The sequence below is a fragment of the Natator depressus genome, chromosome 14 (genome assembly GCF_965152275.1).
Source record: "Natator depressus isolate rNatDep1 chromosome 14, rNatDep2.hap1, whole genome shotgun sequence".
Taxonomy (NCBI): Eukaryota; Metazoa; Chordata; order Testudines; family Cheloniidae; genus Natator; species Natator depressus.
In genome coordinates, this window is record NC_134247.1 from 9,967,284 (window position 1) to 9,990,947 (window position 23,664).

Consider the following 23,664-nt stretch of genomic DNA (forward strand, 5'->3'; position numbering starts at 1 on the left):
GGGTGCAGCGGAGAGGAAGGGCAATACATGGCAGGAAACCTCTTCCCGGCGGCACTTGTATCTCAACTAAGCCCCTGCGGCTCCCTGCCCCCGAGAGCTGTGGCCGGGGGTGAATAAGCAGCCGCCAGCCGTGGCATCGGTTTGCTTGGGAAAATTGCCGCCTGGGGGTGGGGGAGGGATTCGCTCGAGAGCCTGGCTCTGCGCTGAACTTTCCCCCTCCACGTGATTTCCAGGAACCGCCACCCCGCTGCTCTCCGAGAGTTTCACTTTCCCGCCCCAGGCCCGCCTCTCCCGCTGCCTGCGGAGCGGGTGCCCTGGGTGACTGAGCATGCTCGGTGCACCCTAAAGCGCACAGCCCTGGCCAGAGCAGTTTCCCACCCTCCACCGGCCATGGCGGAGCTAGTGCGGGCGCCGTCCGTGCCCTCCCTGGCCGGGCTGGAAGAGGAGCTCACCTGCTCCATCTGCCTGAGCCTCTTCGAGAGCCCGGTCACCACGCCCTGCGGCCACAACTTCTGCGGGCCCTGCCTGGACATCACCTGGAGCGGCCTCCTGGCGGGCTTCAGCTGCCCGCAGTGCCGGGCCAGCTTCCCGCGCCGGCCGGAGCTGCAGAAAAACACGGTGCTGTGCCGGGTGGTGGAGCAGTTCCAGAGCGCCCAGCCCGCGGGCCCGGCCGAGGAGAAGAAGGGCTGGGACGGGAGCCGCGCCGAGGTGGCCTGCGACAGCTGCCTGGAGGCCGCGGCGGCCAAGACCTGCCTCACCTGCATGGCCTCCTTCTGCCTGGAGCACCTGCGGCCGCACCAGGAGAGCCCGGCCTTCCGCGACCACCCGCTGTGCCCGCCCCTGCGCGACCTGCAGCGGAGGAAGTGCCAGGAGCACAACAAGCTGCTGGAGTTCTTCTGCCGGGAGCACGCCAGCTGCATCTGCTGCGTCTGCCTGGTCAGCCACCGGACCTGCCTCACCGGCCCGGTGCCGCAGGCCAAGGCGGAGAAGGAGGTGAAGAGGGCGAGGGGCCCGTGCCGGGGGGTGCGCGGACCGGCGCTGGCCCGGGCACTAGGCTGGGGTGGCGCCGCTGTCATCTGACCTCTTCCCGCCCCCTGGCCGTCCACAGCTATGGCCGCCAACCTTTTGGCCACCGGGATCACTTTTTGAATGGAAGGGTAACCCAGGGTCTGCCCCGGCCCTTCCCCGAGGCCCCCGCTTCCTCCATCCCCAGCCTCTCCTTTGCTTGCTCACTGTCACCGGGCAGGGGCTCTCAGTGTGGGAGGGGGCTCTGGGCTGAGCCTGGGGGTGAGGGGTGCCAGCTCTGGGAGGGAGTTTGGGTGCAGGAGAGGGCTCCAGGCTGGGGCAGAGTGTTGGGGGGCAGGAGGGGGTGTGGGGTGCAGGAGAGGGCTCCGGGAAGGGGCTCAGGGTTGGGGGGCAGAAGGGGGCGTGGGGTGCAGGAGAGGGCTCCGGGAAGGGGCTCAGGGTTGGGGTGCAGGAGGGGGCGTGGGGTGCTGGCTCTGGGAGGAGCCTCAGGGCTGGGGCAGAGTGTTGGGGTGCAGGAGGGCGTGTGGGGTGCTGGCTCCGGGAGGGGGTTGGGGTGCAGGTTCCCACCGGGCAGCACTTACCTTGGGTGGCTCCCGGTCGGCGGCACAGCAAGGCTAAGGCAGGCTCCCTGCCTGCTCCGCGGGGCCCCATGCTGCACCCAGAAGGAGCCAACATGCTCTGGGGGGTGGGGCTGGCATGAGGCTCTGCCCGCTGCCCCTCTCTGCAAGCACCGCCCCTGCAGCTCTCATTGGCCAAAGCTCCCCATTCCTGGCCAATGGGAGCTGGGGGGGCAGTGCTTGCAGGCAGGAGCAGCATGTGGAGGGGAGACCCCTGCCCCCCAGGGCTGCGCTGGCTGCTTCCGGGAGCGGCATGGGGCCAGGGTAGGCAGGGAGCCACGCTGCATTGCTGGAGATCCTCTAGGATCAACCGGGAGATCCTCTAGGATTGACTGGTTGGTGACCACTGATCTACAGTGTCTCACAGCCTGTTTGATAGCAGGGACTGGTTTGCTGTCTTCCTAAACTGTGTTAGGGAGATCTCAGGGACTGATGCCAGTCCACGGTCCGGTCATTGAGAAACATAGTCTTAGAACAGCAGTTCTCAGCCAGGGGTCTGGGGCCCCCTGAGGGACCACGAGCAGGGTTCAGGGTTGGGGGGGGGGGGTGCTGCCAAGCAGGGCAGGCATTAAACTCTCTGGGGCCCAGGGCAGAAAGTCGAAGCCCCGCCGTGTGGGGCAGAAGCCCGGGGCCCCTGAGTCCCACCACCGGGAGCTGAAGTCGAAGCCTGAGCAACTTAGCGGTGAGGGGACCCGGGCACTTGCCCTGCTTGCTACCCCCTGATGCCGGCCCTGGCTTTTATATGCAGGAAAACAGTTGTTTTGGCACAGGAGGGCCATGGAGTTTTCATAGCATTGGGGGGGGGGGGGGACTTAGAAAGAAAAAGGATGAGACCCCCTGTCTTAGAAGATGCCCCTTGCACCCTTCCCAGGATCCTGGACGGCTGCCCCTGCTACTGCTGAGGCGGCCTTAGGAGCAGCAGGTAGGGGAGGTAGTTGGGGAATTGCGGGCCCCAAAAGTGCCATCAGGGCCATAGACCAGGTTAGTTTATAACAAAAAGACAGGCTCTGAAGGTCAGTTCCACTGCCTGTGAAATCTTTTTCTCTTCCTCTTTTAAGAGAACGTTTTATGACATACCACGATACAGTCCAGATTTTGGAGCCAGTTGGGCCCAGAGGGAGTTTTCTGTGCATGAATCAGCTGGATAGTAATCTAGGCGTGGACCATTAAGGCCTTTTTTTTTTTTTTTTTTTTTTTTAATTTAAACTGCTCTGGGGGACATAGTGCTGCTTTAGAACTTGGCACAGGAGGCCCCAGTCTGATATTCTCCGGTGCCAAAGATGCCCAAGGTGGGCAGTCTGACCTCAGGCTTATAGGGAGTTATGTTAATATTTTTTAGCCAAGACTAGTGACTCTTTTTGAGTTGTAATAAGGGCTTTTTTTTGGATGGGGAGAGGGAAAGGGCAGGAGGAAGCCAGATGTGAGCTGCATGCAATGAGGTGGCGGTCTCAGGCTCATTCCTAGGTTGCCCATCTTATAACATCACCTGCAGACTTAGCATGAATTAGTACTGGTGTTGGACTGGCTGGGGAGAGGCCAAAGGAATGAATAGGTAAGGGAAGTGGTTGCAATGGGGAAATGTTCTTTAATGGCTAAAGCAGACCTCCGTCTCCAGAGCAGCTAGGTCTGTCCTTGCTGCTGCTGTTGCATATACTTGTTGGGTAGCCACTCTGACTCTTTCCTGGGGGGAAATATCTTTCACAGTGACTGCCCTCTTTGTAATTTTCTTTAAATTGCTTTTCAGAGGAAAGAGGGGAAAGATAAACAAAAGATTTATAGCTGACAATGTGGAAAGAAGTCAATATCAGAAGAGCCATGTACCCCAAACTATCACAGCTATTGCACATCCAGAAAACCAGTTCACCTACTCTTTAAAATCCCTGGGGTGAAATCCTGGGCCCAATAAGCTCTCTCAGACTTTAGTCATGGACATCAGAGGGGTCAGCATTTTACCCCAGGATTGGGCCCATTGTAGTAAGCACCACGCACAGTTGTAAATGTGTTTGCAGGATTGGAAACTTAGCCCTGATGCCCACTGAAACCAATGGAAGGGTTTCCCAGGTATTTCAATGGACACTGGCCTTAGGCCCCTGATCCTGCAGTCCTACACACCCCCACCAATGTCAGCGTGAGATTTGCTGGCGTAGGATTGAACGCTTGGGCCTTACAATGGCTTTCAGGTTCATGTTTAATTGTTTTGGGGGAGCTATTGCAGACCTTGCCAACATCCATGGTGGCTTAGCCTTTGTCACATGGGGACACAGCGGAGTAGTGAAGTTCCATTGTTTTTATCACCATTGTAGTGTGTGTACTAAGGCTGTGGATCTGCAGTCGGATCATTGCAGGCAAACTCTTGCATCATGCAGAGATCCCTGTGGGGCTTCATTGGGGCTCTGAGTGGGCCTGCGCAGATAGGATGGGGGAGGGGTGTCTATGGACTCCGTTCTGACCACAGGTGCACACCTGCAGCTTTTGAACCCGTTGACAACAGTCCAGTGAATTATGAAGAACTTGTGCCAGTGGTGAGCTCTTAATTCTTCAGATTTACAGCCACTAGAGCTAGTCAGATCTAGATAGAGGGCCTGAGCAAGTGAGGAGCTGAGCACCTTCAGCTCCCTGTGACTTAAAAGGGAGTGGGTGCTCCGAGTGTCACAGAAATGGGTCCTAAATATTCTTCAAGTGGTGGAATCTGTGTGTAGTAGACCAGGAAAGTAGCCTTTGCAAGGGGGTTTTAAGAGGGATGAAAGTGTGAGGAGTTGAGGAATCACATGGCTTATTAAGGGCCCAGTCTTACAAGCCTTTGTGCTTAAGACGTCCGTTGATTTCCATGTGAGATGTTCAAGCTCTGCAATTTAGGTTCTGGCCATAAACATGTTTATGCACAAACACCTCTGTGACTCCCAGGCATAGCTAGTGTGATGCTGTGGCCCAGTGGGGCACTGGAGTGGAAGTCAGCACAACCTGGATTCTATTCTTCGCTCTGCCACTGGCCTGCTGAGTGACCTTGGGCACGTCGCTTCACCTTTGTTGCTCAAATTTACTCTCTGTAAAATGAGGAGAACGACACTTGCTTCCTTTTGCTTCAGCCTTTTAAGAACGTCAGCTGAAAAGTCTTCTGCACAGGCTGGGTGGTGGTGGTCGAAGAAGCATGCTCTGGCTGGGAAATCTGATGGTGAAACCAAATGTGCTTCCCCAGGTAGCTCAATTTGAACCGTTAGTGAGACGTATTGAATTCATATAACAAACCTTTCTCATCCTGCCTAAACTGTATTGCTGTGTGTGTGTACAAAGTAGAACCTAAACACGGTTGGGCAGGGCTTCTTAGCAACACACTGGAGAGAAACTGAGCCAAGATAATAGAACATTGGGTAGGCCAATCTGAAGGCCTATTTTTTGGATCTGGGGTACCTATTTAGGGTGGGGTTAGGTTAAAATTATGTTAAGGTTCATTCTTAAACCCACAAGAGCCAGGAAGGCTGCTGTGATAAGAGTGCTCTGACAGAGGTGCTGTGATAGGAGTACTGCCTTGGTAGACTCATGTCATTGTTACAGGACTGTGTGTGCTTCACAACTCAGAAAACGTGGCGCTGCATCAGTGCTGCTTGCTCACCGTCCCAACCGTGTACGGAGATTGTCTTTGTACAGTTAAGGAACAATGGATTTAAAAAAAAAATCCAGTGTTGGTGATAAAGGTTGATTAAAACTAACCTTTTAATTTGCTTTTCACTACTTATATGATGCATATTGGGAAGAGGTGCAGTATCCACGCTTTTAATTTGGGGTCTGATCTGTTTTGTTGCAGGCACAGCTAAAGAACAGACTGACGGAGCTGTATAATCAGAGTGAAAAAGCTTCTCTGGCACTGGATGAAGTGAGGGTGCTGCAAAGACAAACCAGTGTAAGTGGATAGCCCTTGTTTAAAAATGGCTCTTGTTCTGCTATTGGGGTTATGCTAGCCACTGGGATCCTGGCTTCTTGTATTTGGCTCCTGATAAGGTGCTGTAATACTCAGATAAGAATGACTTTTAAGCGAACACCCTGTGACTTACCAGGGTACAATCCAGAGTAATGAGCAGCTGTGTCACCCCTGTCCTGCAACCTTGGGTGCCTTATGATACCTTCCTGAAGGAGCTCCCACCTGGGATACAGGAATGCCTCACTTAATGTTGTAGTTATGTTCCTGAAAAATGTGACTTTAAATGAAACGATGTTAAGCGAATCCAATTTCCCCATAAGACTTAATGTAAATGTGGGGGTTAGGTTCCAGGGAATTTTTTTTCACTGGACAAAAGACTATATTATATATATATATCTATATATCTATATACACACACCATATAAGTTTTAAACAAACTATTTAATACTGGTACAGAGTGATGATGATTGTGAAGCTTGGTTGAGGTGGAGGAGTCAGAGGGTGGGATATTTCCCAGGGAATGCCTTCCTGCTAAATGATGAACTAGCAATTGGCTGAGCCCTCAAGGGTTAACTCTCACACACTCAACAAGGCAGCAGGAAAGGAGGGAGGGCAGACAGAGACAGAGGCACACCCTGTGTGTGTTTGAGAGAGAGAGATGCGCATTTCCCCTTTAAGTATGAAGAGTGGGGTCAGAAGTACACTGCCTTGTTAATTAGATCAGCAAGCTGAGACCAGACTGCAGCTGCTGCTTAAGGCAGCAGCTCCCTCTCTCTGTGTGTCCCCCCAGTTCTATGGAAGATGGGGTAAGCGGGGTGCAGGAGCAGGGGGACACCCTGACATTAGCCCCCTTCTTTGTCCCCCCCCCCCCAGCAAACAGGAGTCTCAGGAAGCAGCTCCAAGGCAGAGGGCAGGAGCAGCACATGGCAGTGGGGGGAGGGACAGCTGAACTGCCAGCAACTGATAGCCTGCTGGGTGGCTGCTGCACAGGGAACTTAGGGGGATCTGACAGGGGGGCTGCCGGTCCACCCTGGTTCCAACCACCCACCAGCTTGCTGCAGCGGGCTGCTCTTCCTGCAAGCAGTGGACAAATCAGGTGGCTGCCAAATGAGCATGTTCCCTAATTGATCAGCAATGTAACAAGGTTAACCAGGCCAACTTTAAGTGAGGAGTTCCTGTGCTCACAAACAGCCTTCCAGCATGCAAGCCACACCCTGAATGTCTGTGCAGCTGCAGCCTGGCAGCCTCGTTTGGGTTACACGCTGGCTGGCTCTCACCAGCCTTATAGTGCAGGGTGACCACCTTTCCCCCCACCCCGAGATGTATGTTCCGTGCTGCCCAGCCCTCTCCTTGACAATACAGCTTATATAAAGTCTCTTTGTCTGTAATAGAAATAATGTGCACACAGTTGACACCCCAAATGGAGTTTCCCACACACTTCCATTTAAACACACTGGATGAGATAAAACAAGTTTATTAATTATAAAGAGAGATTTCAAATGAGTACAAATAATGAGGCATAGAAGTCAGAAACGGTTACGAGAAAAATAAAGATAAACTGCAACAGGTGCCTAATTTAACAAACTTTGTTAAATTCAAAGTGAAGTTTTCTCACGACATGCTTTCAGCAGTCCATCGGCTACTTACTTCATTGTTCACGTGCATTGAATGGATGTGGGGGAGGGGTTGGGGTGTTTGTTCCTCCTTTTTATAGTCTCAGTCAGGAGACACAGTCTATGTGGAGGAATATTCCCTGCTGGGTTTTTTCCACCTGTTTAACTTCCTTTGTCTCCCCTTCCTGCTTCATAACTCCGGTTACTGCTTAAATGCAAATTAAGCAGAGCGCACATTACTTTTTTTAGGACAGACCTGTTTGCCAAATTTTGCATGGTAGGGCTGTGGTTTGGAACGTGTATTAATAACATCATACAGGGAAGTCTTATAACTTCACATACAGTGTTGCCACACACATTTTATCAGGACAATGTTGACAAGCAAATTTGAGTTTTTTCAAGTGATTCCTTACAAGACAAAAATAATTACAATGGTGTGGACATGGGATACATTCTGTCACATATAGGGTGACCAGACAGCAAGTGTGAAAAATCGGGACGGGGGTGGGGGGTACTAGGCGCCTATATAAGAGAGAGCCCCAAATATCGACTGTCCCTATAAAATAGGGACATCTAGTCACCCTAGTCACATACTCATATAAGTGTATTTTGACAGGAAGTGTACAGAAGGCATTGTAATCATCTGACTAAGAATGGCCTATGTTTACATGGTAATCCCCGTTGGTACTAACAATGGAGTTAGAACCCACTGAAAAGCATGAGCCTGTACAGCTTGAGCTAAAGGAATAAGAACCTGGTCCAAGCCCACTGAAGTCAGTGGGAGTCTGCTCCCTAAAGAGGGAGGATAATCCAGTGGTTAGGGTGCTAGCCTGGGATTTGGAAGACCCGGGTTCAGTTCCATGCTCCATCTCCAGACTCTTCTCTGTGATGTTTGGCATGTCATTCAGGGCTTGTCTACATGAGGACACTCAGGAAAACTAATCCAGATTAACTAAAGGTGTGAATTAAAAGTGGATTAGTTAAACTGCATTAAGCCCATGCATGGACATGCTTCAGAACTGAGAGGGGCCTTAATTGGGTTTACCTTAGATTGCTACAGATGCTAGCTAAGGGATCAGATGCGTTGTCCTTCTTTATTGCAGACTAGTCACTAGAAGGGGACAAAGAACCACATTCAGCCCATAATGAATCCCTCTTGGGGAAAGTGAGGGTAACCAGCTGGCACTCTTTGGGGTGAGAGCACGCTTTGTGCAGTCTCACTGACAAGCTGACTGGAGACTGTTTAAACTCCTCCGCCTTTCTCTCCCCCCTACCAGTAAGCAGGCGTGTGCATGGCACTGCACTCTGAATGTGGCGCTTCCGTGAGCTGTGCTGACTGCCTGATATTGTCATCTCTGCTGTACAAAGGAGCAGGGGCTTCTTGAGGGTGTGTGTGCCCATGTAACCTCATGGGAGCGGCATAACTGAAAATGGTCACCTGGAGGCTCCTGCTGCTGACTCCGATGTCATGGGGAGCTGAATTTCTGTGGGCTTCTGATGCTAGGGATGAGCTTCACCCAGCTGGCGTCGGGGAGAGGAAGTGTAACCTGTTCTAACTCCATATGGACCTTTGTCGCCCTCTAATAGCTGGACCACATATTGAGATCTGAGTCTGCTACTGTCTCCAAGCTAATGCATCTGGTCTCTTAGCTTGTGCTGTTAAATCTAGAGGTCCCAAACTCAATCCATGCTGATGATCAATGGGCTATTACATGCGAATACCCTGCTGGGTCAGAGACATCACACTCAGCTCCTCCCTTCCGAATAATAACTTTGCACCCCAATCGGGCCAGTCTGTCTTGGGGAATCTGGAAGTGCTTTGCAGATGTTAGTTAATGATGCCTCACAAAACCCCCGTGAGACAAGAGTTGTTATAATCCTTATCAAAATGGGTGGGCTAAAGCACAGAGGTGTTTTGACTTCCCCAAGGAGGCAGACCTTGAAGTCTTGACTTGCAGTTCTCCTTTTAACCACAAGATGGCACAACCTGCCTTGTTTCATGCCTAACACTGAGTGATTTTTGGGGGCGAGGGCGGGGATGGGCTCTGTTTCTGCTCCCTTTGAAGTGAATAGGAGATTTGCCATTGATGTGCGGGGAAGGATAAGGCCCTTTGAGGGGCTGCTGTGGGGAAATGGAATGAAGGCAGAGATATTTCACTCAAGGCTTTACCCCACAAGTAGCCACTTTGAAACCAATGTCAATATGTTGGTGATTTAGGAGACAGCTGCCCGAAAGATGGATTTGCTCAGAAGTGAGTTCTTGGAAATTAAAGCTTTAATAGAAGAAGAAGAAAACCAGGCAATGAAGAAGGTTGAAGAAGAGGAAAAGCGAGTCTGTGATAAGTTTGATTATGTTCATAACGTCCTGGGAAAGAAGAAAAATGAAATTCAGGTCATCAGGGACCAGATTGAAATGACACTGACTGAAGATGATGACATTACATTTTTAAAGGTGAGTGCTGATGTTTGACTTCATGTTTTAGCTCAGAAAGAGACTTCTGCAGGAGCCCTGCTCTGACTTTTTATCAATCTGTTGTCTGTACATAAAAAGAGATTTTTCTATAAAGATTATATTAATAATTTGCGATGTGACTTGGCTTTATAAAAGGCATAGAAATGTGTCCACTGAGTTAACTGTCCTGTGAGTATTCTAGGCAGTGATATTATTTGCCTATTGAATCACTGGTTAGGATTGTTATTGTCTGCATAATCATTTTCTCCCTTTTTATAGGCAAATTATCCTCCAGTTTATCTTTCTTTTCTCCCAGCCTTTAGCCACAGTTGCCCCCTTCTGGCTGGGTCAGTTAACCAGAGAAGTAGTCGTGGTGTAAGTGAAGTTCACTGCTATGACACATCTACAGTAGCTTTTCCTCTGTTTTCAGATATCATATGAGAAAATAATCCATGTAGGGTACTTCTTATTGAATTTTGCCATGACTGATTAGTGTTCGACTATAACCTCCCTTCCCCGCAATAAATCAACACACATAAGAAGAAATAATGCAGAAGTAAAGTAATTTAAACCAGTTATGACATTCCAGACTCAAATTTTTCTATGCAGTGACTTATCCCTGACTTCATGAGCTCTTCCATATCTTATTACAGAAAGCAGCGAAATTGCGACAGACTTCAACCAAAGATGTTTTCATCCCCAGAATCGATCTGGACCAAAACTTGATACACACCATTTATCAAGGTGCCTTTTCCCTTAAAGAAATAGTGAAACGAATGGTGAATCAACCTCAGGAGAAGAAAATGGAAGGTATGATCATTTCAGAGAGAATTACCACTGTGGGTCCTTGTTTTATTGTTTTGAGATCAAATAGTATAACCCCTTAAATTTAAAATATTCAGAAGCAGACTTTTCTGGCTTGTCACAATTTTGTATATGGATGTTTTAAAACTGTTGGTCAATTGAGCTGTTTTGTAAAGTAATGAAACCCTCCCTCTCAAAATAGAAATACTACAAGTTAAATACTCAGGATGGTTAGGAAAGAGAACTGATTTAGGTGTGTTTTTTGTTTAAAGCTTGTCAACAGGACTAAACAGTGGTACACTTTATTTACATTTGGATAAACTTATAAGTGTCTTGATACTTTCCCACTGATTTTTGCTTTGACAGAACTCTCATAAAAAGCTATATTATCATCGAGAAGTAGACTGTGATAAATAAAGAAATTAGTCTTGTATCTCATCCTATGAGGAGAAATTCACAAAGAGAATTAAAAATATGGGAAGAAATGGAATGACACTTTTTTCCTGTATATCTATAGGCGGGTTTGTCTGTGTTCCTAGCACATTGGGCTTTCCCTCATCTGTTCAGCTATTGCAGCCTTGGCCTAGAACGTTGTTTACCTTCCATACTCCTCTGCGTGTGTAGAGTCCTGTTGTAGAGAGCAGAAAGTTGGTTGTTTGATACGTGATCTTTGGCTGGGGAAGTAGGGCTGGGTTGAAATCATGGAGCCAAGAGTAAAATGGTGAATGTGAAATATATGTTAGTGAATTTTATAGCACTGATCGAAGACTGGGTTATCCCCATTAAGCTTTCTAGTTTATTGGCTCCATGTCTGCAAGTCAGACCTGCTGGATGGGACAGATATCCCTCTTATCAAATCAAAAGTGTTAAGCTGTACTTTTTGTCTGAAATTAAGTACATTCTTGAAGTGTGACGGGGTGTCAGGTGTTATACCCTCTTTGTAGAGGTGCAGAGTTATTCTGCTGACTCACCTTCATAGCCAGCCTGGGCATGGCTCTTTAACTTCAAGTTCAGTCATATAAAAGGCTGACTGTCACTCAGAAGAAAAAGAAGAAAAATCTAGAGGGAGTAAGTGTATGTGGGATCAGACTTTTGTTAGTAAGTACAGTCTAGCTGCATGGGTCAGCTATATACCTAAGGATAAAGGCAATTCTCAGAATAGGGGTGATTTTTGAACTATAGCCCACTGTGGGAAACTGGTGGACTTCTCTATAACTAAAAATCCATCTAGTTGAAGTGGTCTGAACCTCTAAAATAAGATGCTTAAACTGGGTTTAAGTGCCTGTTTTAGGGGTTTGTGCCATTTCAAGTAGACGTTTTTTAAAATCCATGTAGTTTAAACTGATGCACTTCTCCAGTGTAGACAAGGCCTGTGCACTCTGCTGGAAAGTGAAGGGTGATCTGACTTGTTTACAAAGTGTCTGAAGAGGCCACGCTATCTTCATCACGTCTAGAGCCAGGTCTTTTGTTGCTGCACACAAGCTAGTGGGATTGTAAGGGCTGCTAATAAAGATCAATATGTATCTGAAACAGTTGTACTTACTGATACAAATATCCGTAACAGCAGGTGGACAGTCCAGACCAAGTGTGGAGGAGAAGGGTAAGTTCACCACGCCCTGTCCTCCTTTCTCCCCTGCTTCTATCTTTTTCACTCCTTCCCTGGCTGTTTTTAAATGTTTTTATTAAACAGTTACAAAGTACTGGTACTGTTCACTTGTACCTGACTCTCAGGCAAGATCAAGCTTTTTTTGTTGTACCTTGTATCAGATGTAGGAAGACGACAACACTGTAATGAACTTATCTTTATAAACTTGTGCATTGTGGTTCATCAGTATTACAGTAGACTGGGAGCTGCATTGTGCTCGGTGCTGTGCATGCAATGAGAAAGAGTCCTTGCTGCAAACAGCTTATATTGTAATAGAGAAAGGGGAAAAAGCTAGAGACTCTATGAAGTCGACTAGTGCCTTTCCTGTTGCCAGGTTCTGAGACCTTACAGTGATGTCTGGCAGCATAAAGCTCTAAGAAAGATAGAAACCGCTATTACCCTATTTTTACAGATGCAGAAAGATAAAGTGTTTGTGAAGTCAGGATCTTAACTTAGCCCCATTAAGCTGAGCAGAAGTGTTTGCAGGAGCGGGGCTTTAATTGAACTCCCAGCTCTGTCACAAACATGGGCAGAGATCTCCTGAGTACCAGCCAGATATCTTAACCCCAAGACTATCCTTCCTCTCTTTGTAGCTTGTTACAGCAATACAGCTGTAAAATATGGTGTGTGTGATTTCATTGCAGCAAATCCACAGTGGAAACCTAAGGCTTTTCAAATAAACCCTTCAAATAAACTCTCAGCATCTGGAAGAAAAGCTGTGGGATCACGTAAGTTAACAATGTGGCCATCAAAACCTAAATGCTGCTCGTACAATTTTCCCTCTAGCAGTCAATGCAACAGTATCCACTAGAGCAAGTAGATGATTAGTAAGGGGCACTGTCAACTTGAAAACCACATCTCTGTCTGAAAACATTTTTTGAAACAATAGCAAGCTTCGCCAAGAAGACTAGAACTGACAGCTCAGAGAAATTATTCCCCCAGCCCTGAGTTTGGTTAGATTGTACACCCCAGTGATGTCAGCTGTACAGTGCATGTGGCTGATGGTTGCGTGTCTTGTCTCTTGCGCTTGTGTGGTGGCATCCCTCCCAACAGGGCAGTGCCCAGCACTGGGAAGTTCACGCCCCTCCTCTTTTTTAGGCACCGCCAGAGGGCGTGTACCTGTAACGGCTGCCGCAAAAGACAGGCATGCGCACTGAAAGGCGGACCCAAGCAGGGTTGGTTTGTTGCTCCTGCACCCACCCAAAAGGCTCCCTCCTTCCGTTGGTGCTGGTTTATAATCCAGGGCCCTGGTCCTGTGAGGTGCAGAGTTCTTTCTGCAAGGTGCAAACCCAGTGGGAGCTGAGAACATCTGGTTGAGTGCCTAGTGAGGGCTAACCAAGCAAATTGCACATGGTGTGGTGGCCTACTGGTCTGTAGCTCAGGTTCAGCTGTGTGTGTCCATGCAGGTGGAAAGGCTAAGCAAACCTCTCCTTGGCCTTTGAGTTCTCTGCCTGCTAGTCCAGCTATTCCACAGTAACGGTGCAAGGAACCGAAGTCTCGATTAAGCTGCCCATAAATATCTGTCCCTCCACTGTTGTTGCATGTGATGTGTCCTGCTTTATGAGCTGCTCATGTTCTGTCTTCTCCCTTCACAAGAAGCTCCAAAAATAGGTAAAGCCCCTCAGAAGCCTCAGTCGGAGTCGAGTGAGGATGCAGACACGAGTAAGTGATGGATTGTTCATTGTTCTTGTTGATCTTGCTCATGTTTATGCTCCTGGGGCCCAGTCCTGTCAGGTGCTGAAGCCAAGGAGGGATGGGAAGGCAGATGAGATTCTTGGTACCTTGCATTGGGACCCATAGATAAAGTGCCCTAGGTAAGCACTTTTGAACTGATGTTTCTTACCTTGACGTTTTTCAGTCTGATTTGGCAAGGTCTCCTCCATTCCATTGGCTTAAAAAAACAATCACCTCATGAAGAAATGACCTGTGTATAATATAGAGCTATTAATCTGTAGCTAGAGCTCTTGAAGAGGGCAAAACAAACATATAGCAACTAACTATCTTGGATGTAGACACAAGCAGTGTTGCACGGGTCTTACATTAGCTGTGCAGCAGTGGTTTAAAAACCACTGGCTTGACCCTGAAGTGCTTGACACTTAGATCTTCCATTGGTTTCAATGGGAGTTCTGTGCCTAGAGCACCTGCAGAATCAGGCCCTATATTGTCAGAGTCAAACTGACTGGTAGTGTATGTGTCAGCCTGTTGGAGAAGTAAGCAACCAAGTACACTCTGTGGGTGTGTATGTGTAGTAATTAATTTCCAGCCTGAAAAAGTCTGCACTGGTCTGCAATGTGCCAGCACTTCAGCTGCTGTTAACTGCAGGAATTCCATGGGCTTCAGCAGAGCTATACCAGCTGCAGCGTTGTTCTTGTGTGTCAGTGGATGTCGTTTTTAAATGTTAATACATCCGGCCTTACACTGAGTAACAGAGACCTTTATTTTTTCAGGGGATAAAAAAAAACCTGCCAAATCTGGTAAGTGCAGAACTTCAAGAGACTTTTACTCCAAAAAGCAAAGCAAAACATACTACTTAAAATGCAAAGTGGAGGATGGCTGACTTCAGTGTGCTGGAGGCAAGTGGAAATGAGCGCTTAGCTTGCGAAGGCTCCTCATGTCTCTTCAGGACAGAGGTGTCTGGCTGTGTCAATTTAGCTCACAAAATTGTGTGTGAGAATGGTCCTCTGTGGCAGTCAGTGGGGACTGGACCCCAGACTCCTCTCACCGAAAGCCTGGTCTCTAGTGCTTGAGCCCAAGGATGAAGTCCTCTAGCTGGTCTCTGTAGAAAAGTCATTAACCTCTTCTGTGGACGAGCCACTAGGGAGGATCCAAGACCCCCACTGTGGTAATGTGAACTGCATGTGGAAGATACATAATTGTCAAGTTTGGGTTAATAGAGGCTCTGGGATGGAAATGCAGGGGTGACACAGGGCAGCCTTGGGCTGCATTTGGCTAAGCTGTGAGGAAATTACTCCCGGGGGAATTCTGTGCCAAAAAATTTAAAATTCTGCTCATGATATTGTAAAATTCTGCATATTTTATTTGTCAAATAAACACAATATAATCAACCCCCCACAGTTCAGTCCTCCCGCCATCATCGCCACCCCATCAGTTCAGCCCCCCAACCCCATCGACCCCCTGCTCTCAGTTCATCCTCCCAGTCCTCACCCCATCTGCTCAGAACCTACCATCAATACAGACCCTCACCCCATCAGCCCCCACCCTCCTCACTTCAGCCCCTAGCCTCACCTCTGCTCCTTAGAGTTCTTCACTCTCCCCAGGCCTGAGGAGCCCCCAGCGAGAGCCCCAGCCATACCTGGGGATGACAGCGGGAGCATTTTGGTAGAAATCACAAATTCTGTGTGGGGGAAAAAGAAAAAATTCTGCAGGGAACATTAGTTCTGTGCAAATTCTGCAGTGTGCAGTGGTGCAGAATTCCAGCGGGAGTAGGAAATGCACACAGTGCCTGAGAACAGCTGCATCAAAGTCCCTGGAAAAACTCCCCCACATGTAGGCCTGTATTTCCTGCAAGGAGAAAGGTGTCCTCCATCCTGATTTCTCTCATGGGTGTCGAGGGTGCTGAGGGCTTTGCGGGAGGTGCTGTCCACCCGCAAGATTGGGCCCATGATAACTAGCTCAGTCAGGTTGCAAGTCCCCCTCTCATGCATGACTTGCTGAACGCTTTGAGGAAAAAGTAGCTAAAAGTATAAGATGGGGAACTGGGTGACACAGGGGACTTGGCAATAAGATGTGAAACCGCTTAACCTCTGTCACAGTTTCAAATCCGGCCAAGGTCAGTCGTGCCCTGTGTGAAATAAGTTAGTGAGCAGTCCACACCCAGAACCTTTATCACAGCAGCCACCAGGGGCTGGCTCTACAGAGACACACGAGAATGTAAACTCAGCCTGCAGTTTGCCTTTCCCCCCTTGAGCTGGTCCCTGCAGAAAAGGGTAATGACTGTTAGTGGGTCAGGGCAGGGGCTGCCTGGCTGGCATGTTCCATGTTGTACCTGTTCTGTGGCGAACAGAACTCACTCTAGTAATACGCTCTTTAATACAACCACTGGGATTTCTCCAGGCTGTCCCATGTGCAGAGGGGTTCTGGTTTTCTATGGCCTGTTCTATTAATCTGAGATTTATAGATTTAGCTTTCGGACAATACTGGATTACATTTAAAGAAACTGTATGAACTATGCGTGTTCCCCAATGACAAATTAAGTGACATGCTATTGTTGTCTCTCTCTTCCATAAATTCAGCACCAAACACTGCGAATCCAGGTGCAACATCTCTTGAAAGCTTTTTAACAAAATCGAGAGAGGAGCTTCTGGAGTGTAAGTAACCTGACGTGTTCCATTTTAAAAATGACTGACTCTTCACTGGTATTATGTGAGTCGCTTCTTTCTGGATCTGCATGTTGCTATGGCTTTATTAATGTACTGAAATTGCTGGTTAACTGATATATATATGAGGGGAGTTACTAGAAAAAGGGTAAGGCTGTTAACTGCTAAAATACTGGACCTGTTGCCAGAGTAGGTCAAATTCACTGCTAGCATAGGTGTGACACTAAGTTTAATTGAGGTCCACCCACGTATGGCCCTGCTGGCTTGGGATCACTGTTCCAAATGAGTTTGTTGGGACATGGTATAAAAATTCAGCCCCGCAGGTGGGGTTCATTGAAAGTTAATGGTGTTTAGGCGCCGAAGGCATTTTTTAAAAATTAGTGTTAGGCTCCTAAAAGAAGGGAGACTTCATAGTGGAAGATAGTAATTGCAATGGTGAATCGGACCCATGGCCCATCTAGTTCAGTATCTTGTCTGCGGCAGTGGCCAGCACCAGATGCGTCAGAAGAAAGCCCACAGTGGGTAGATATGGGATCATTTCCCCACCCCAGGAAGGTCTCATCCTGACCCCCTAAGAGTTGTGGATTGGTTTTGAGACCCAGAGTGTGAGGCTCTCTGCCTTCCAGTACTCTCTGCTAGCGCTAATGGTTAGGACTCTGGTGATCCGCCTACAGCTACGCCGTGTTGGCGGCATTCTGGAATGCTGCTTGTTGCCTCGCTTGCCCTCTGGCACTCCACTTGTGCTTATGGCCTGGGGTTCTCATGCCAGTTGAAGCTGGGCATGTTGCAGAGCCCTGTCTTGGTAGGGGTGGTCACCTCCAAGCAGGGGTGTAGGTTGATGATGCCATATGCCTTTCAGTGCCACATCGATAACCCCTGCGCTGCCAGAGTACCAGGGCTGTGCTGTCAGTTCCCTTGGGATACAGCGGGAAGGGATCCTTTCACTCTCCTCCGCCACCCTGAAATCACCCATGCCACAGAGCAGCAGTCGACCCACTCCACAACCATGGCCGTTGTCTCGGGGCTACAGGCGCCTCCATGGGTCCTGGCCTGGGCGCCCAGCCTGCTGGAGGAATGACTGTTGGTGCTGCGTAGTGATGGATCAGCAGGCGCTGCCTTCACCCCGTCCCCATGTACTGATCCAGGTGGCAGACCCTGACTGCAGGCATCTTGCTCAACACCCACGCTTCCCTCTTTCTGTGCACCAGTTCTGCTGGATCAGAGCCAAAGAGTAGTGGATGCAGGGTTAATTCCCTGGAGGCCGCACTTCTTATGGTGATTGGTGGGGTGGGGGGTGTAACCCGGTCAAAATGACCTGGAGGATATATGGTTTGGTGGGATGGGTTGTGTTTTTAATCTGTCCTTATTAGTTAATACATCGCTAGCTCATTCACTTTTATATGTGGCAGTGATCGGACTGTGTGTAACACTATGTCTGAGTTAGGGGATCATGTGGCCACAGAGCACTGAGGTAAACGTATGTGTGTGTGTGTGCGAATCTCAAACTGCTACCTTTCCTCTCCTTCCCAGCCTGGCCGCACTGCAGTGGCCATACCTGTCTCCCCACCCGGAGGGGAAAGTGTGTTGCTTGGCACTAGCTGCCGCGCTGAAAAGGGGAAGCTACTGGAGAGTAAGCAGTGGGACCAGTAACTGTTCCATCCCTTCGCTCCCCCGCTCTTTGTACATATACACACACACGAACGTGCCTGTCCGTGCACCCCCACCTTGCCTTAGTATTTGTAATGTATCGATGGGTTTTTCCATAGATGCTGCTAAAATCACGCTGGATTTCAACACCGCTCATAACAAAGTGCTGTTATCAGACAGAAACACCAAGATGTCGGTCTCTGAAATACCCCAGAAGTATAACCCCCACCCTCAGCGCTTCACCTACTGTTCCCAAGTGCTGGGCTTCCAGTGCTTCAAGAGGGGCATCCACTACTGGGAAGTGGAACTGCAACGGAATAACTTCTGCGGCATCGGCATCTGCTACGGGAGCATGGAGAGGGAAGGGGCAGACAGCCGCCTGGGGAGGAACAGCAACTCCTGGTGCATTGAGTGGTTTAATTCAAAAATTTCAGCCTGGCATAATGATCTCGAGAAATGTCTGCCCAACACCAAGGCCACCAAGATTGGTGTGCTGCTCAATTATGAGGGAGGATTCGTTATTTTCCTGGGTGTTGGCGAGAAACATAACCTGATCTACAAATATAGAGCGCAGTTCACTGAAGCACTCTATCCTGCTTTCTGGGTGTTTTCCAGTGGCACTATCCTTTCGCTGTGCCAGCTGAAATAATAGGCTGTCACACCTGAATCTGTTTGCTCAGGGTATTTACATCTGCTCGCTCCCTCTCTGTCTTTCAGGGATTCACTATGGTAGTTCTAGCTGGCTCATTTAATTCAAAGCACATACGTTCTTGCTTTAGCTTGCTGGATGGCTTTTTCTGGTGGCTTTCTGCTTATCCAAAACCACTAGACTGCAGTCCTGCAAGTGCTGGGAAGTTACTGGTTAGAAAAGCAAGATCTACAGAGTGGATTTAGTGCTCTGGTTTGACATGTGTGAAGAAAGGTGGCTTTTACTGCACATGAATGTAAAGGAGAGCGAGAACTTTTCTCCATCTCAAAGAAGATTTTACCTGTGAATATTTCCAGTTTTATAACTTACAAAAATAAGGTCCCAAAGGGCAGAACAGGAATTCGATTTTTAAACCTCCTAAATTGTAATAAATAAGGCACCTAGTTTTTATAGCAATATTAAAGAAGAAGGAGGCAACAGCTCCACTGTTCCTTTTTCTACAGAGGGAGACCCAGATTTTTGCCACACAATGCATCAAATGAGTCTTGGGTCTATCAGCACCAATATTACTCTGTTTGGGCAGGAGGTTTAACTGGCTGTAATATGCAGTTTGGGGGCTGGTGCATCCCATTCTTCCCATCTGAATTCCTAAATCCATCGGTGGAGCACTGACGACCGTGAAAACTCTCGGAGGTTTTCCCTACAATCACTAGATAGCAAAGGTGGTTCAAGCAAAAGTCTTTTAAAGAACCCAATTTCTTCTTTTAAAAGAGAAATGATGACTATAAGACGAAATCAAATGATTTTCATGGCTAAACACAAGGGTCAGATCCAATTACCACCAATGTCAGTGGGAGTTTGATTCTGTCCCGAATGTAGGAATTTTTTTTTCCCCTGAAAAAGCCCAGCAGCGTCCTCTTGCTCTATCCCGTCACTAGTTTTAGAGGTGGATTTTTGCTGTCTGATTTCCTGTTGCTCAGGCAGTCGTCTATAGGCAAGAGACCGGCCTTGCACAGGTATCGGGGGGCCTTTTGAAATGGTTAAACCTATGGAAGATACTTCCTACACGTGGTTTGTCTAACACCATTGCAGATGGGTGTGGGTTGAATTAAATAAATACACGTCTTTAGCGCTGAATGGTAAAAGCCAACATGGGGTAGCATGTTGGAATAGAAGACCAGAAACTTTTAAAGGAAAGGAGCAAGTGACCGTGATATAACCAAGAACCATGTATCGAAGCCAAGTGTCTTCAGAAAGAAGCCCTGCAGAAATTCCTCTGTAGTAGCTAGGGTTAAGAAGTTACTGATTTATCACTTGCGTATCTGAATTGTCTTGAAGAAAGCTCTGATGGGATGGAATAACTCAAATTCTGAACATTTGCGGGGTATTAAAGATCGGAAAGGTGAGCAGCACCACAAATTGCTCCTGCCGTAGAGATCAAGGTGCTTGTCAACGCCACCATTTAAAAAAAATAAAATAAAAACATCCCTGTTTGAAATGAACAGAATTTAAAAAACCACATCTAGTTTTTTAGATAATCTAAAGGGTCTGTTTGCTATGCCTTTTGGAATGAAGCATCCAGTCTCACATAATGTATCAGGGTGCTTTACTTCTTCACATTATGAATCTCTACAATACCTCCTTACATTTTGAGGAGGTTGTGGGAAGAAGTGGAGAAAAATATCTTGGGCTTGCCTAATAGTATTAATGTTCTGCTCATTCACCGCAGGGTCAGAGAAGTTTCTCTTTCGAAGTATGGCATTCCCTGAGTACCAAGTCTTTATGTGCCATTTGGCCATGATACTGAGATCATTACAGTGGCTTCCAAAAGTCTGAAAACTGCCTTAGGGCAAAATTGAAGCATCGTTCTGAGCGATGTGTCCTCTTTGGATGTGTCCTCTTTGAATCTGCATGTGGGCTGGCGAATCTTCTAAACTAGCAACATGTTGGAAAGGATGATAGAAGGAGAATATGTTTCTGGGAATGCATTTTTTTATTCTCCTGATGCATTGTTTTTACTTTGTGCTGTGACATGGGTTTACTTTGGAACCTGTATAGCAATTGCTCCTTCCAGGCATTGTCTGCAGTATAGGAGACCTTTGCTGAAGTTCATAACTATAAAACCCTCTGAAACTGGAGAAACAACTAGGGGACACAGCTAAAGGTTGGAGATCTGAATGTCTTGTGCTGATAAGTAGGAGTCATTGAGAGGCTTTCCTTGCTAGATCTCGGTCCTCAGACCAGTCCATAAAGAACTGGGAAGATGCTGAAATTGACCAAATTTATTGACATGTAAAGCTCTTCATAATGGAACTTTGTATGCCCTGTGAAATATAATGCAAAGCCACTGCAGACACTATAGCATTAGAGAGGAGACAGTATTCACAAGAGTTTTGGTGGCAGAATTTTACAAGGGCTGAAGTTTCTGAAGTGCTTTAGCAAAGCAAAGTATTGCAGCATTCCAGCCTGGATGTTTAACATCAACGTCAACTGTCTAGTCGTTCAGAGACACCAGATGTCAAAAATATAATAATATTCCTTTGGTCAAAAGGGGATTTAGTTAAGGAACTAGTATGACCTCAGCGCTGGATCACAGTGGGGTTATTTGGAATAGCTGTAGTATTGAAATATAGAATGGGCCAGTTCATCTTTCCAAAACCAGTTCAGCAGGAAAGCAATCTGGAATGCAGGACAAATAGCTTAGAGAGCAGGAGCTGATGCTGAGCTGATCAGAGACAGGAACTCACTGACTGTGTAGAACTCCTCACAGGAAGGATCATAGACAACATGAGCGTGAACAAAGAGGAAGAAACCAGTGCAGTGCTGGACAAAGTTGGAAACCAAGTAATTGACAGGACAAAGACAGAGCTTTATGGTGGTATCCAGTGTGACTGCCAAGAAGAAAAAGATGCTTTGATGGGACAAAAGACCCTTGATGTATGGCCCATCAAGAACACACAAAGGGGGGAATCATTGGAAAGTGGGTCTCACTGCTTTCCATGTGCCGGGTTCCCCCACCTTCCGACTAAGGTGATCTCAGTCTTGTTGAAATATTCAGGAGCTCTGGGGTCTTATTCCCCATAATGAATCCTGCTTATTGCTCAGGAGAGCTTTGGATTTTTCCTCCATAAGAAATGGGTAGTTGACACTTCCTTAAAGAGTCCTACCTTGTATTCATTGTAGGTGCTCATTGGTCTCTTTCCCTCCCTAAAGAGTCCTACTTTCTATTGAGGAATTCTAGGATTTTTATGGGATCTGGGATCTTTTCCTTGTGTGAAGTCCTGCAGAGAGATTTCAAGTGCTCTGGACTTTTATCCACATAAGTGTTTCTAGTTTTTACACATCGTCTGGGAGGTGCATGCTCTTCAATAAAGAGTCTTAACTAGTATTCAGGCATTTTGGATTCCCTTTCACATAAGGAAGCCTACAAAGTTTTCTGATTGTGCTGGAATGTTGTTCCCCACTGAAGAGTTTAAAATACTCCCGGTGGACAGTCCCTCTAAGGATCCCTGCTTTTGGATGCATGGGTATTCTTTAGGCCTGTCTGCCCATCCTGCAATGCACCAGAGCAGTAAAGGGCCATTTTGGAGTAATCTTCTTGGGAAAGGTTGTGCTTTGTGGTAGCAACTTGCGTATTCCTGTGCTGCCCATGGCTGTCAGCAGTGGGAGTCCAATTCTTGTAGTCCGTGCTCTTTGACAGAGATCCACAAAATGAAGACCACAGTTTGGGGATTGTTGCACTACTGTATGGTATGGAATATGTGTCATGGATTAGCGGGGGTGGACAAACAGTTGTATTGGTAACTTTTACTTTCAGGCTAGCTGCAAGACACGTGGTTGAGATGTCTATACTATTCTTATAAAATCAAATGAGAAACACTTAACAGTTTCTTGCAAATACAGCCAATTAAGTTATAGTGTTTAGTGCTTAGCTTGATACACTTGGACTACATTAGATGGAATATCTGTTGTAAAACAGTTGATGGTAGACGTAGCATAATAAATTTGATCAATTGTTTTCAATGCAATCTCAAGATGATGCAGCTAAAACCTCATAGGTAGGGTTTTTTTTCTCTTCCAATAATGGTATAAAAATAGTATCTTTTTCATCAGTTTTAATACTGACAATAGATATAGTCATCCAGTGGATTAGTTCTGTCCATAAGAAAAGTCCTTTTAAACTTAATTTTCTAGGAATTCAGTCTGGAAGAAAGGTGACCCAAAAAGCCAGGAGCATTTTGGGGAGTGGGAAGTGTGCAAAAATGTAACGAGTGGAAGGACACAAATTTTCAAAATGCTTGAATCACTAGATCATTCTTTCTGTAATTTCTCTGCATGTGAAATTTGTTAACAAAAAATCTTGTTGCTAAGAAAAATAACAATTATAACGAGTTTTTTATTGAATGCATCTTTGATTAAAATTGTCTACAGTAACTAGGATAGTCCTGAGAGCCAGTTGATACTTACTGTGCTCTCGCTTTTAACGCTTCTATGTAGTGATGCATCAATAACACCTACAGTCTGTCTCATCAAGGAAGCCTGTAGCCATGTATTTGGGAGGTCTATCCTGTTGTTGGGACTAATGATGTAAAAGTTGCATGGTGTGATGAATCTAATATCTGTTATGATCCTTTATTGATTCTGCAGCTGAGTGAAAGTTTTGTGAATTCAATAAAGTTTGATTGTCATGAAATGACGTATTTAGTGATTTAAACTGAAGAGGCCTTGCTCCCTATAAATGTGGACTATATAATCCACAAATAAACAGTACTTGGGGTGTCTTATAACTGATTAAGTGATTGGGGTGTTGTGGGGAAGGGAGAGACAAACCATGTTGTACAATTTTTATATAGAGCCTTTCTAAAAAGTACCCAAGCACTTCACGAACTACACAGAGAGCATTCATCGTCTGCCACTGAAATGCACCCAGCTCTGGGCTGGGACACTAGCTGCTAAAC

The 23,664-nt window shown here is 47.1% G+C and overlaps 1 protein-coding gene across 4 annotated transcripts; it reads left to right on the forward strand.

Moving 5' to 3' along the window:
- Positions 1 to 304: 304 nt before the first annotated feature.
- Positions 305 to 23,382, forward strand: TRIM25 (tripartite motif containing 25). 4 transcript variants are annotated; one of them, XM_074971907.1, is made up of 10 exons: positions 305 to 993; positions 5,446 to 5,541; positions 9,391 to 9,624; positions 10,278 to 10,434; positions 11,993 to 12,028; positions 12,718 to 12,801; positions 13,670 to 13,735; positions 14,521 to 14,547; positions 16,327 to 16,401; positions 18,177 to 23,382. In XM_074971907.1, exons 1-10 carry the CDS (start codon positions 391 to 393, stop codon positions 18,704 to 18,706), a joined length of 1,908 nt encoding a protein of 635 aa, XP_074828008.1. In that variant the 5' UTR covers positions 305 to 390; the 3' UTR covers positions 18,707 to 23,382. The 4 variants fall into 4 exon arrangements, with proteins under 4 accessions (XP_074828008.1, XP_074828010.1, XP_074828009.1 ...); XM_074971909.1 differs by having other exon boundaries at positions 13,673 to 13,735; XM_074971908.1 differs by having other exon boundaries at positions 11,996 to 12,028.
- Positions 23,383 to 23,664: the final 282 nt, after the last annotated feature.